A 15125-nucleotide genomic window follows, 5' to 3' on the forward strand; every position below is an offset into this window, starting at 1 on the left:
ATAAACTTTGCATACGTGTATACAAACTTTGTATACGTACATATTAAAAAACCAAAAAACTGAAAAAAAAATATGGATAGAAAAAAAACGTGCGAAAAAAAACCGTGGAAAAAAACATAACAAACAAAAAATGGAACGTGCGGGAAAAAAGGAAACCGAAAAAAAAGAAACCGTGTGAAAAAAAACCGCGGAAAAAAAACAGAACAAACAAAAAAAGAGGAACGTACGGGAAAAAAGAAAACCAAAAAAAAAAAGAAAACCGCGCCGCCGCCCACGCCCCTCTCCACGTGCGACACGTGTCCAGTCGCGCGGGAGAAGAGGCGCGCGATTGATCGCCTATTAGTGTTCTCGTCTAAACACCCCCTAATTAGTAATTTTGCATAGCACTCAATCCACCCAGATTGCTTGCACTAAAAGGTTGAAACCTAAAAAATATAAGTACTAATCGCATTCTCCAAATGAAGCCCCATGGGACTAGAACACTCTGATGAAGAGAGTCCTTCGCTCACCGATAGCACATTCCTCTTCCTCATCGTCAAGCACCGCTGTGACCCTTCACTTTCTACTTCCTTCGTCCCAAGCCGGTGAGTCCCAATGACCACATGCTTAGTGGTTGTGCTCATGAATAGGGTTGACCGCGCCACCACGCTATCGTGGTAGGCCTATATCGACGAGCATCCACCATCACTTTCTCTGTCTCGAGCTCCTGGCTTACTCAATTCTTTCGATCTCCTTTCCTCATAGCTCCCGCTTGGATGACAGTTTCATGACTGGCGACTGTCAGTCACCAGTCATCATTGTACCGTATGGGCTAGGTCGTGTTGTGCTATTCCTAAGCCATGTTGTGCTGGCTCGCTCATGCACTTGTCGTGTTGATACACCAAGCCAGGTAGCAGCCCAAGCACGGTGTGGCTGGATCGGTCGTGCCAGCAAACCCATAGCCAAACGGATCATGTTGTTCCTGAGTTGTCTAAATGTGTGTCCGGACAGACACAGAAAGACACAGCCCATTTGACAACCTATAGGAGGATTTAGCAAACTTCTAGCTATTCTTATGTTTCTTTTGATGAGATCAATTACGACACCTCAGTCGCACCTAATTAATTTGATTGGTGTCGAATTAAAGGGAACCTTTCAAAAAAGATGTTCTCTTCCATAATAGCGATTACACTCCAGCTAACACTAAATAAAATAACACACTCTTTACACAAAATAACATGCAAACACGATATAATCTAGAAAATATATCCATTTTCTTATTGTTTTATTAGATCAATTCCAAGTAGCGTTGTCTAAGAAAAAATATTTCAATATGTAGAATGAGGATAAACAGATCTCATGGGGATATACAAAATTGTGTCGCTTATCACATTAGTGAAAAGGAAAATATTTTCTCACTAAATCAACACTTGTTATGAGAGTTAATTAAGAAATAATTTTAGCTAGTAGAAACAAAGGGATGGTAGACATTTTTGCAACTACAGTAGGTGGTTTTAGCAACAACTCTAAGGAATCCACACCACACAAGGAATCGAGGTCGACGCCGAGCAAACGGGGAAATATCCTCAAGGCACCCATCACGACAATTTCTCTTCCTTCGTGGACACAATTACGCATACAATTACGCATGGATACTTGGCCACCTTGAAATATGTTATATTTATATCTTTTCTAACATTTTCTAATTGATTTTTTTTCCATTTTTACTTGCATGTTATTTGAATTAATATTTTTTAATCAAATAGATTATATTTTTTAACCCAAAACAAACATATTATCAAAATATATTACATTTACTTAACCTAATTTAGTGTTGTAGATGTTAATAATTTTGTACAAAGTTGGTCATGTCAAAAGGACTTATAATATGGAATGGAGGGAGTAGTAGTTATCATGACATATTAGTAGTAATTTTTACATTATTTACTAGTAATTACTGTGATATCAAGTTGCATAACTAATTTTTAGAATTTAGGAGATATTTTACCTCAACATAATCTAGAATTCTCTTAACTAATTATGTATGAAGATAATATTCAATGCCACATGTAGTCACATAAATATCTATAATTTATATGGATAAAGTAGAATAAATTAGAGAGCGACATTTGTTATAAATCTAATGATCATAGAGCACTATAAATATTACTCAAGTGAGTTATGACTTTACTATATATGGTTGCATGTTTTATGTTGTTATACTAGTGAAAATGCATGTGCTTTGCAACATATGAATAATTTTCATGATTAATAAAAAACTCCGATAATTTAAACGGTAAACCAAAACAAGACAAACAAAACAATGGCAAAACAAAGTTATAAATCATATATAATATTGAACTCGGCTGTGCTCGCTTCATTCATCATCACATGAAGAATCCCTTATTACAACTTTTCATAGCCTCACACATCGAGAAAAAAAGAAGAAAAGAGAGGAAAAGAGAAAAGAGGAGGAAGTAGAGGAGATTAGAAGGAGAGGGAGGAGACAGAATGATCACGAGAAAAGAAAAGGAAAATTAGAAAACGAAAAAAAAGGAGAGAAAAGAAGACGTCGATCAGGAGAGGAGCACGCGGCACCGAGTGGGGGCGTGCGGGACGGGGCAGCGGGATGGTGTGGGCCAATCATCTACAGCTTGCGTGGCAGTCAAGATAAAACACGTCAATAATAGCAGAGTACAAAAACAGACCAAACACGCATTACAGGACTCACCATCCAACTTGTCTTGTAGATCCTGCGCACCCTGTCAGGACTCCTGCAACTATGCCTCCAGTTCGACGATCTGGGCCCACCCGCCAGTTGCTTCAGCCTAGTCCACCAGCATCTTCCACTCTGCCGCCTAGCGTTTGCCCCTCTCCCGCTCATCCTCGACTGCGAACATATACACACCGTCAAAAAGGCTAGCATAAAGACAAACTCTCTCAGCCAGAGCAACTCACCGTCCCTCCATAGCTAACAAATCTGGCCCTAGAGCTCCCTCTCCCGGTAATGCCCCTCCTTCACCTCCTTCAGTCGGTGGAGATCGACACGCTGCATGGCCCGCTAGATTTGCTCGATCTCCGTGATATTGTCAAACACGCTCCACAGCGCCTCGCTCTTGGCAGTAGAGCGATTGACTATCTTCTGCAAGAATCAATGCAACAATCAAGTCAACTCCATGCTACGACTCCTATAGTCGTCCCAACATGAAGTCGGGGGCTACCCGGCTCAAAAACAAGACAACTGCACATGACGATGTGGCGCACCGCCACCCCAGCACTATGCCACGCCATCGGGGATCTACCCGGCTAGACGCAAACAAAGATAAGACCCACTCTCCATTATACTTCAGCAGCGCACAATAACTACTCGCACTCTGTCCTGAAGTCGGGGGCTAAGGGATATAACTACTAACCTGCATCTTCTCCAGCAGAACCAGCCCTGCCTCATACATGGTCGTGCAGTCGGCCTTGTCGGCGGCATCATCGAACCCTGTAATCATTGCGTACTTCTCCTTTTTGCCCCCCCCAGAACCAGGCAGTTTGGAGGGGCGAGACATACTGGGTCGACAGCAGCGCGCACTGCTGATGCGGAATTTCTTCCACGATTTCCTCATCCTCACCAACCGGCTCCTTCCCGGGTCAGTGGTGTGGAGGCGGCTGAGGACTCGGTGGAGGAGAAGCCCATGGAGGAGACTCGCAGAGGAGAAGCTCACGGGGGAGAAGCTCGCAACGGAGAATGGTGAGGAGGCATATGCGCATGCGATGTCTCGTTTGTAGCTCACAAAGCCCCCACCGCCAATTCCCCCGTCAGTCCCTTGATCCGTCGTGTCCTTCGCCGTTGCCGCTGTCATGTCACCGCCCAGCTCGCCTAGGTCCCCTGCGGTCTGCCCGGCCGCCTCGGGCCCGGAGGTGCCGGCTCTGGCAGCCCCGATCCACCCTGGGCGGCGGTCTCTTGACCCGACTCGAGAGTGGCCTAAGCAGAGGCGCTGTCGGCATCCTTTGCCGACTGGAGCTGGCTCAAATCATCTCGTATCGACGACATGCTACATTCACTCTACGCTTAATCACCACGAGTCTACAACGATTCCATTACATACAAGTGAACAAGAGGAGACCACCATCACAACTAACCTGGTGGACTGCCGAACCTTGCGGACCCGTATCCTCGGTCCCTTGGTCGGACCGGGGTGACATCGTCTTCGCTACCACTCCTGGTGCCTTTGAGGCCTTAGCGGCAGACGCCGCCACCTCGTCGTTGCCCCTAGAGTCCCGGGTTATCCCGGCGAACCTATCAACTTATTCTTGGAGACCGGGTCGGGAGTCACCACCACGTCCTTCCCCTTGCCAGACGTCTCGGCGATCCTTGGAGTGGAATGGCCATCACTAACCTTGGCCCTACCGGTTGGCCACCCGGGGTGCGTGGCTGCTTTAAGGCCACATGCTTGAAAGAGCGGCTACTGGAAGGGGGATCGTCAACACGCCTCTTGCTCGAGGTCCCAAGCAGTGGAGGGTTGGAGATAAAGGTCGCGGCTCCCTGCAAGGACATAGATGTTGAAGATCACAATCCAATTTATACACATATATATGAAGCAGGCATGGGTAGGGCATACCTCCGGCCATTTCTTGCTGCAATTGAAAGGATTGGAGCACCCTTCCATGCTGACCAACGTCTCGGGCTCGAAAAACTAGTTCAACCTCTCGGAAGCCTGGTCCTTGTCAATCAACTCATTGCTCTCCCTGGTCGGGTCATCCTTTCCTAAATATTCCCAGACTGGGTGAACACAACTCTTCAGTGGTTGAATCCTCCGAGTGACGAAGTTGCAGGTCAAGCCAGCATCGATTAGAAGACGCACTCCCCTCAGCACCCCTCTAACTTGGTCCATCTCATCGCGGCTAGGGAGTGTGTACCAACAATCCTTCACGCCCGGGGCATGGCCATTATATGGAGGCAGACCTGCAACAAGTTGGAGCAGTAGACACCTAGAGTGCCAGCCCTTGTTGCTAGACCTGAGCAGGAGATCGAAAAACTCCGCTTTCCGCTCGGTCCAGATCTGGATGCCGCTCCCTCCAACCACCATGGGGTTCTTCTTCCCCGGCTATGGCTTGAGTTGATAGAGGTAACGAAAGAACGTGAAGTGTGGGTTTATACCGCATTATGCCTCACATAGATGGATAAAGATGGCGATTGGAGGATGAAGTTGGAATTGAGATGGTGGATGTCAATACCGTAAAAATGAAGCAGCCCTCAGAGAAAATCGTCGGCAGGAAGACCGAGGCCAAACCTAAAGAAGGGGAGGAACACCATGATATCGTCGGTGTTCGGGGTCGGGAACTCCTCCCCGGTGGCCCCCCGCCAGCCGATGAGATCCCGAGAAGGGAGGATCCCCTCCTCAACAGCTTCCTCCAGCATCACCATCGTCACCGTCGAGCGCGTCCAGGAAGCGGCCTGGTCCGGGATCAGGACGGACTCCGTTGTGGATTGAGACATGGCGACAGCGGAAAGTAGAGAGCTTCAACAAGAGAGGCGGACCTGGGTTGGATCTGTTGGATTCGATCCGATCTGCTCAGGGAGAGAAAACCCTAAATCGCCGAAGACGAGAAGTTTGGGCGCACAAAGAAGAAGAAGAAGAGAAAATAATTGTTTGATTTGGGAATCTAGGGCAACGGCACTCCCGCCCGGGGTATTTATGGCCCTCGGTATCTTCGGCGGGCCAGCCCAGGAAAGGGTTCCCTAAGAAGGAAGTCTGGAAAGCCTCCCCCGTTTGGTAAACATCGCTATCAGCAGTCTGATTCAAACTCGGCAGCATATCGCATTATTTTTTTTGGAGATTTTGGGAGGAGTACTTAGCCAGTCTCGTCTTCTTCATTGGATGCCACTAGCCTTCATCAAGCTCAATACTAGGTGGCTACTACTCCCTCTGTCCCATTTTAAGTACAACCATGAGTTTCTGTGCCCAACTTTGATCGTCCATCTTATTTGAATTTTTTTTATAATTATTATTGTTGTTGTTATGAGATGATAAAACATGAACAATACTTTACTCGTGACTTATGTTTTTCAATTTTTTGAAAATTTTTTTCAAATAAGATGGACAATTAAAGTTGGGCACGAAAAACCATGGTTGCACTTAAAATGGGACGGAGGTAGTATGAGGTACAGGGTACCCGAGTACCTAAGAGGAGGCGTTTGGGCCGTGCAGTATAGGATGGGGCAAGTGCCCTAGGCCCATGCGGCTAACTTGTAAGCTAAGAAAAAGATGTAGGATAAGGAAATTAATCCTATCCCTTATAAATAGATGGTAGGTGCCTAAATTATAAGGGCAACCTTACCATCTAACTACCGGCGACCCTAGCTCTATACAAAGGGCGCCGGGGGAAACCCTAAGGGGTTAGACACTCCATGATTCATACGCGCCATTGGCTATTTCGTTGCTAACCTACGCACACCGGTATATATCCAATCTATTCCAACTGGACTAGGGTATTTCCTCACATTCAGGGTCTGAACCAGTACAAATCTGTGTCACGATCTCTTCTCGATCTAGTGCACCCCATAAATAATATTGCCGATATTAGAAATCGACAAGGGGCAAATCTTATCTTGATTATTCATATCTAACTACATGTTTCATAGAATACCCGAAGACTACTTTTATAAGTACCCAATCACGGAGTAACGTTTGGCAACCTTTAAGTAAGCGACTACATATGTTGGGAACTATGATAATCTCAGGTCTGATGTTTCTAACTAACACTAAATGAGATCACTGATGGCACATCACATATAGTTCTTGATGTGCCTCATATTGAGTTTATCCAGCAACATGCTCCCCAACATATGTCTACATTATTAATTTGGTATCTCCATACCATGATCTATGAGGCATGATCATCAATCAATATATGTACTAATCATTAAACCATATTTGTTACACATATGATATTTCATCAGGGATCATTTATAAATAACAACATACAACATAAAAGTCTTTTGAACGACTCACATATTCATTAATCAATAATGAGTTATCTATTTCAAGAAACAACGTATGATAAATATATAAACATAGTATGTGATATAATCATCTCTTTGATTGTCTCTAGGACATATCACCAACACACGGGTACAAGAATTCATCTAGGGTTTGAACCCAATCTAGGGTACAAGAATTCGCTAATCTGAATAATTTGCGCACAAATACCTACATCGGAGCATATCCGGTGAAAACCATCAAATAAATGAAAACCCATTAAAATTGGACCTAAAAGTTTTATAAATTCATGCAAAAAATAACTAGGGATAGGTGTAGGCATGAAATATATTCTCACCAATCTCAAGTTCGAACTCAACTTTATTAGGGAGTTAAAAAAAGATCAGATAATAGTAGTAGGACACTATTCACCTAAAATTTATCTTTTTTTTCCCTATCAAATGAAGCTGAGTATAAACTTAAGATTTGGTGTAAATGTATTTTATACCTATACTTACCTCTAGTAATTATGCAGTAATAATGGTTATGTAGTAATAATGGATTTTCACTATATATTTTCCAAACGTATCGGTTTGATGGCTACTAGTCGTAACGTGAAAGAAATGAAAAGGTACAGTACTTGCCGCCTAAGTTGAATCATCACTACCGATTTTGTTACCGACGCCGTTGACTTTTTTTAAATATGTTTGATCGTTCGTCTTGTTTAAAAAATTTAAGTAATTATTAATTCTTTTCCTATCATTTGATTCATTGTTAAATATACTTACATGTATACATATAGTTTTACATATTTCATAAAAGTTTTTTGAATAAGACGAATGGTCAAACATGTGATAAAAAGTTAACGGTGTCAAATATTTAGAAACGGGGGAAGTATTAACCAAACATCATACTTAATTTTTATAGGTGACAACGAATTTTCTCCCATGCCAGCACATCCTATTAACCAAGGCCGAAATGGTCATGTCATGAATCATGGGGTAAACAAGGAAGGTGTGATGCGAACCCGCTAGGGTTTGTGGCCCGATCTTTCGATGAGAGGTAAGGGATAACTCGATTGGATGAAGACGACGTTCACGGCCCGACTACAACCGTCCAAAGACGCTGCGCCTTAGCAACCGATACACCGTCTCCAATGGTCGCCTCGAACTTGTGGTGCGCGTCAACCCGGCCACGAGGGCACTCGTCCTGCAAGCAATCGAAGAACAAGTAGAACAAGCACTGAAATTGCTAGATAGAGATGAAAGTTTCACTATCAAACACAATATGGTGGGGTTCCGATTACAGGCAAACGGGCGGTTTAGCCAACACGCGCGCTGCGAGCCGGTAGCAAGTAGCTATCTCTATCATCAAAACCCCCAATGTTCTTGGCGGCGACTAGAGGTATAAGAAGAGGGGAAGAACGACCATAGGGTCGTGCTCCAACCCTAGGACGCGCCCCTAATGGGCCCAACTTGGATACACAGCCCATTGGGCCAAAAGAGGTGACGCAGCACCATGGACAGAAAACAGTCAGGAGTAAAATGACAATTGCGGCCGCTCCAGAACAGATATGGGCATGTGGCTGGATCCATTTGAAAGTAGACTTGATAAGCTTTCCATGAAGTACTTGCACGCCCAAATCGGAGTTCGCATGAAGTCGTGGTGGCCGTCAGAAGTTGGCGCTGCCCTGCAGTCCGAATCCACCCCGCGCGAATCCTCTTCCCTTTGGATCCTCTCCAACGTTCCTGAGTAAGACACGAGTGCACGTGTCTCCGGGGTATAAAGAAGAGGAATATGAACTCAAGAAAGAACTCACCTGATAATTTAGTTGACGTGCACGAGCGCGGGTAATAGGACCATCATGCTGTACATGGGGGGGACGTGGATGTATCGATGGTGTACATGGGGGGGACGTGGATGTATCGATGGTGTTGATGTCCTCATCAAGGTGAGTTGAAAAATGAAGGGCAATAGTCAATTAACTTTCAAGAACAAATGAATTATTTACTACTCCCTCCTGAATCCCTCCGTTTAAGGGGTTACAAGACGTTTTTACTTTGGTCAGTCAAAGTCAAAATGTTTCAAGAGACAAATATAGTAATATTTATAATTATAATACTAAATTAGTTTCATCAAATCAATAATTGAATATATTTTCATAATAAATTTGTCTTAGGTTGGAAATGTTATTACTTTTTTTTACAAACTTAATCAAATTTAAAACAGTTTAACTTTAATCAAAGTCAAAACGTCTTATAACCCAAAACAGAGGGAGTATTAAAAATGTACCCCTCCTTGCTTGTGTACATCTTTTTGAGTGTAGAGGCATATGTACTCCCAATCTTTTTTTGACATTAGGAGACCTTAGTCATCAGCTCTCCCAACGTCGAATAGATGACTGGAGGGAGCACATAAGATTCAGGAGCATGTAGGAGAACAAAAGAAGAGGAAAAACAATATTTATGAGATTTGTTGAAGAGAAAAAAAGAGTTAATTTTATACGAACTATGTTACAATGGGGAATGCGATTTGTCCAGAACCACCGCCATGACTATGATGCTAATTAATACAAAATACTAGTAGGAATTATCGACCAGTTAGCTTGACCATCCAAGCACCACCCAAGTACAGGCCAAGCAGCGGACCAGCCAAGAGCATCTGAGTCAACGGATCTGTCGACGGTGTAAGCACAGCAGCAGCAACTACAGCGCCAACAACAACATATCTCCAGATGGAAAGCATTTGGTCACTAGAAACCAAACCGACTTGCCCCAGCAGTAGCTGGATAACAGGGACCTGGAAAAAATAGCATGGAAACTATAAAAATATACAAGATATTATGTTCATTCAGCTTTGAGAGGGGATATATTCATTCTAATGAGATGGTCCTGCTACAATTATTCTCTCTCTTCATCTTCGGCAGTAAATCAGACTGATAATTCAGATCACTAACATCTAGAGAAGTTTCCACACCAGCCATTTAATTGATGATTATATTAGCACCAGATAACAAGTCAATGAGCATTGAAACAGTTAGATCAAATAATGATTTGTTCAAGCATACAGGTTCCAACACCAATTGGCAACCGAGTAGATTATGCAAGATCAAGATATCCTGTAACCTTGTCCATAGAATTTACTTACCTAGTTGCTTTGAATTTGCCCTATCACTACAACCATGGATTGAACAAAAGCACCCGCAAGAACAACAGATTACATAATTATTCTATGATTGATTGAGTTAATCTCTATATTTTTATGATAAGAAGGTAGAGACTCAGGTTAAAGATGGAGATTAACCATCTGCAGTCACCCATTAAATTATTCTATTATGAGAAATCTGGACGACGATCTTCGCAGAAGGTGAGGCAGTACCCTCCGAACCAGTTCAATCGTCAATAAAGTAATGGTTACCATGAACTGGCTTTACTACTATGTTTGCTACAATTACAACAACATGTGGAAACAGAGGACAATATGACAACAATCAACCTTGATACTGTGTTAAAAAAGAAAACTTATAAGACCATGTGTTTACCTGAAAAGATAATCCTGTGCTGAATAAAAGCACAAGCACAAACTCAAAATACTGATCAATCGACCATAACGATTCCACTGCCCCGTCTGCGTAGTTCACGAAGAAATTCAATGCTGCAGGAGCAAGAACCGTGTAGGAGAAGAAAATGCCAAGGTAGAATAGTACAGAAGAGCCCAGAACAATGGGCCCTAGGAATTTACGTTCATCCCTTGTTAAACCCGGAAGAACAAATGCTATTATCTCATACAGAATAACAGGACTCCCAAGTAGAAGGCCACAATAACCAGAGACCTGCACATCATTGAATAACAATGTCAGCAAGAGTCGAATTGCTTAACAACCACATGAGAGGATATAAGCGTCATTAACATCTAGTACACAAGAAGATTGATTAAAAAATTATAATGAATATGATTATATAAACTCTAGTGGTCTCTAGAGCAGTTTATAGACGAGTGAGGCAGTGTGCATTACTGTGTGGTTTTGTGAATGTGAGCCTAGTGTACACGTAATAAAAACACGAGTCATAAACCTGCACCTCCTTTCCTTCTGCACCAATCTTGCTACCCATGGCACTCAGAAGTGAGAAACTTCCTGAGCTAGCTTCAACAGGCATAGGCAAATGAAGCTACTTGCAGTTTTGTGTTGTGATTATATGGGGGCCTGGGAGGCAAAAACAGTCCCACACATGTCGACTTGTGTTTAAGCTTCCTGACCATGTGAGGGAGGATTTAAATATTTTCAATCTTAATGATAGTCATTTTGATAGCTACAGTACAGTTCATATGTGTCACGACCCGAGGCCATGACGAGATAACCACCGCCGGAAGGATAGCCGGGTGGCGTCGGCTCCTGGAGAAGGGATGTAGATTTAGGCTAGGGAGAAGAACATTGCGGGGAGGGAGAGATTAGACTAATTGATATTCATTGCTTAATCGATAATAGACACAATCACATCCTCATATAGATGGTATAACTTGAACTCTAAGTAAGACTTAATCTTATCTTATCTCTAACTTAACTGGTATGGGCTGCCTATGGGCCTTGGCCTTATGGCCTAATGCCCATGACAATATGCTTGCACTAAATGCCTTTACAACGGATAGACTCCCCAGACTAAAACCAGTCCATGTGCTACGCACCACGCAGGACCAGGATCAACTTCAAAGTGCAGTGCACATTGTTGAAACATTTAATAAGAAACAGCAAACTTCACACAGCTACAAATATTTTGACAAAAACATGACAAAATTACAGATTTAAGCCACAATACCACAAAACTACAGATTTACTATGGCTTACCATAAAACTCCAAATCTACTTATTTTTGTGATACTGTCCTAAATTTGTAGTTTTGTAATGATGTGGCTTAAATATGTACTTCTGCGATAGTTTTATCAAAGTAGTTGGAGTTTTGCAAAATTTACTCAAGCATCAAGGTTGGTTCCATAGGGAGATGCAAAACTTACAAAGTTAATTTGCATTTAGAGTATGTCATGTTAATTTGTTAAGAGTTTTACCTTCAGTGTTGTAAAGAAAAATTCTCCAGGAGAGAGCTGCAGAAACCGAACACCCTGAACACTAACTGGTGCTTCTAGAATTCTAATAAGATCTTTGGAGTAAGCGAAACAACCAAGTATCGCAGCACCAACAGCCAATACTGAGACAAATATCCTGTCACGAAGTTCCTCTAGATGATCAAATATACTCATCTCCTTATCATCAGGAAGTAGCTCTTTGCTCGGATAAAGAAAATTGTACAGGCTACTCTGTTCTTCATCCTCTGTGATACCTCCAAAAGATCCATTTTGGACTGTACAAGTTAAATTTGAGTTGTCAAGTACTCTAAAAAGGAACTCCACCAACGTATAATACTAATTAAGGGCATTTTGTACAATGAATATAAATGTAGCAGTTATCACCAGAAAAATACACAATGGGAATAAAATAGTTATGATAAGTACAATGCAATGACATAGATTTTTCTTTAATACTTCTAGAAAATTGAGCCTAAAGATTTTAGCCACAACAAATCTAAAACTGTATAAGTTTCATCCATTCAACTCTTCCAGTTGTTTCCTTTACTCCTACAAAAGACACAGCTAGTGTTGATGATGAATTTCATCTGATTCTTCTGTGGATGTTTGGAAGCATACACACATAGGACTTGGGGGTTCTTCTGTTGTGGCTTGTGGATTGGATGAAAGTTTTTACCTAACTTCCAGATTTAAGGATATTATGACAATTATGCTATATTATGCAATATATTATGCTAAATGACAATTATGTCTGCATGATGGATTTCATTGTTTAAGTTACTATATTATGCAAACTTTGAGTTGAAGTTTTGAAAGTATGTGCTTACACATTAACTGACTTTGTTTTATCGTGCTTAGCAACTTACGGTAACATTTCTTTGAGTCAGTTGCAGCACATGGCCACTCAGTTTGTTTAACACTAAAGGCTGAAGCAGAGCCTAAAAATCTAGCTTTTCTCATACTAAATGGCCCTTCTGATATAGCATTGCTATTCAAAATATGGTTCACTAAATCCTGATACAATGATAAGGTGACAACTTAATTTTAGCATAACTGTTTCAAAAATAGTACCTATCAAGTGAAGGAAAACAAAATTAAATGCATAATAGATCATCAATGGTTTTATACAATGTTGGAACTCTAACAGGTGATTATACAAATGACATCTATAATGGGTGATCATAAAGATGGGTTAAGAACAAAAGCGACTAGATTTGGAACCCACTTGTACCGTTGTACAAACTACATATTCAGAGCAGATTTCCTTAGCATAACTACAGAGTTAAGACCAGTTGTAGATAGCCTTCACGTCTTATGACTGACCTGACCAAGCATATAGCATCACATGCATCTCTATTGCTTATCAGCTGGGGGTTTGTTTGCACTATAGAAAGATTTTCTGTCTTTTGGGTGTGGAGTAATGAGATACTAGTATCAGATATGCCGCAGGCGGATAGGCCCCTGCTTTTTAGCTACTCAAAGCTGGGGTTTTGCACTCTAGAAAGATTTTCTGTCTTTTGGGTGGGGTAATTAGATATTAGTATCAGATATGCCAAAGGAGGATAGCCCCCTGCTTTTTAGCTACTTCCTCTGTTTCATAATGTAAGTCATTCTAGCATTTCCCATATTCATATTGAAGTTAATGAATGTGGGAAATGCTAGAATGACTTACATTGTGAAACGGAGGGAGTACTCAATATACCCAGAACAAGATTTCACGAACATATATATCAAGCTCAAATGAATCAATGAAAGCTCACGGTCAGCAACTATTGCATGTTAAGCGACTTGTTAAATCTGTAGTTGGTATTGCTATGCAAAACTGTATTCCTAATCTACAGTTTCATTGCGTTGATTGTTAAATCTGTAGCACGTATGGTTACACCAGGAGGATGCCTGAAGTTCTACTAAGTTTCTTCATTCCCTTCGTAACATTTTTTTTCTCATGATTTTTAGCAAGCAGCTGTCCAGTTCCCAGTTCAATCGCAACACTTGTTCCAGCCAAGGAAACGGCTCGCTAGTGAGTACTTGAGGTACCATCGGCAACATAAAGGGAGAAGGATAAGGGGCACACCAGGTTGAGGAGATGGGTCCTCGAGGGCTGCGCCGAGGCTGCCCGACGGCGACTCCTCCCTCTGAGGTGCGGGCGGCGAGGGACGCTCCGTCTCCCGGCCGGCTCCCCCGTCGACGGCGGCGCAGCGAAGGTGCCGGCCGTGGCGACAGCTGAGGGGCTCGGGCGCCGGGGAGGGGAGGAGCGGTACGCAACGGAGGACGGAGAGACGGTGGTGGTGATGGCGGCGAGGAGGGAATCCGCCGAGCCCCGGAGGCGAGTGCGAGAGCAGCGCCCCCGCGCTCCCCATGGTCGGTCGCTCCTACACCTCCGAGGACCGAGGCGGGGCAAGCTGGAGGCGGATAGAGTGCACGATGATAATTATCTCGCTCGCTAGTCGCTTCCGTGTTGCCTGGCGTGTTGCACTGTTGCTTGCGCCGCTTCACCTCGTCTTGCTCTCTGTGTGGAAGTGTGGATTATGCTCACGCACCGAGTCACACGAGTCACGACCACACGACACAGCAACAGCAAAGCAGCGGCGCACCGTTAACGGGTTCTCTCACCGAGCAAAAAGATCTACCACGGCCTTCGACTCGGACTGAGGCTGAGAAGCTGAAAGTCCCGCATTGGCCAGGCCCTAGTTGGGTCGTTAATAGGCTGGGCGCCTGGGCCTACACATGGTATTCCCTAAAACTTTTTTAGAAACGAAATTCTCCCAATTTTACTATATATTTATCGACAAATTTTCTCTCAAAAATTTGACAGATGTAATCATAGTAAAATCATAGAGTAATTACACTGGAACTTACATCTAATTACACTGTAACTTGTATGTAACTTTTAAAAATCTCTCTGTAACATGTTATTTCGGTAAAATGAAGGTTATGGGAACAAATCCTTTCACATATGTTTGTGCTATGATTTTTTTTCTTCCTCACTAGAACAAATCTTGTAATATATCTAACAATTCAAAATTACGTGAAACTTACATGTAAGTTACAGTGTAATTACACTACGATTGTACTATAATTGCATCTGTCAAATTT

At 42.7% G+C, this 15125-nt stretch overlaps 1 protein-coding gene across 1 annotated transcript; it reads right to left on the minus strand.

Moving 5' to 3' along the window:
* Nucleotides 1-9421: 9421 nt before the first annotated feature.
* Nucleotides 9422-14568, minus strand: LOC127760316 (sec-independent protein translocase protein TATC, chloroplastic). The gene is made up of 4 exons (XM_052284558.1): nt 14104-14568; nt 12012-12304; nt 10492-10782; nt 9422-9749 (listed from the first exon to the last, which is right to left on the minus strand). Exons 1-4 carry the CDS (start codon nt 14387-14389, stop codon nt 9540-9542), a joined length of 1080 nt encoding a protein of 359 aa, XP_052140518.1. The 5' UTR covers nt 14390-14568; the 3' UTR covers nt 9422-9539.
* Between the last annotated feature and the right edge of the window lie 557 nt (nt 14569-15125).

Source organism: Oryza glaberrima, chromosome 1, assembly GCF_000147395.1.
Source record: "Oryza glaberrima chromosome 1, OglaRS2, whole genome shotgun sequence".
In the NCBI taxonomy this organism is placed as follows: domain Eukaryota; kingdom Viridiplantae; phylum Streptophyta; class Magnoliopsida; order Poales; family Poaceae; genus Oryza; species Oryza glaberrima.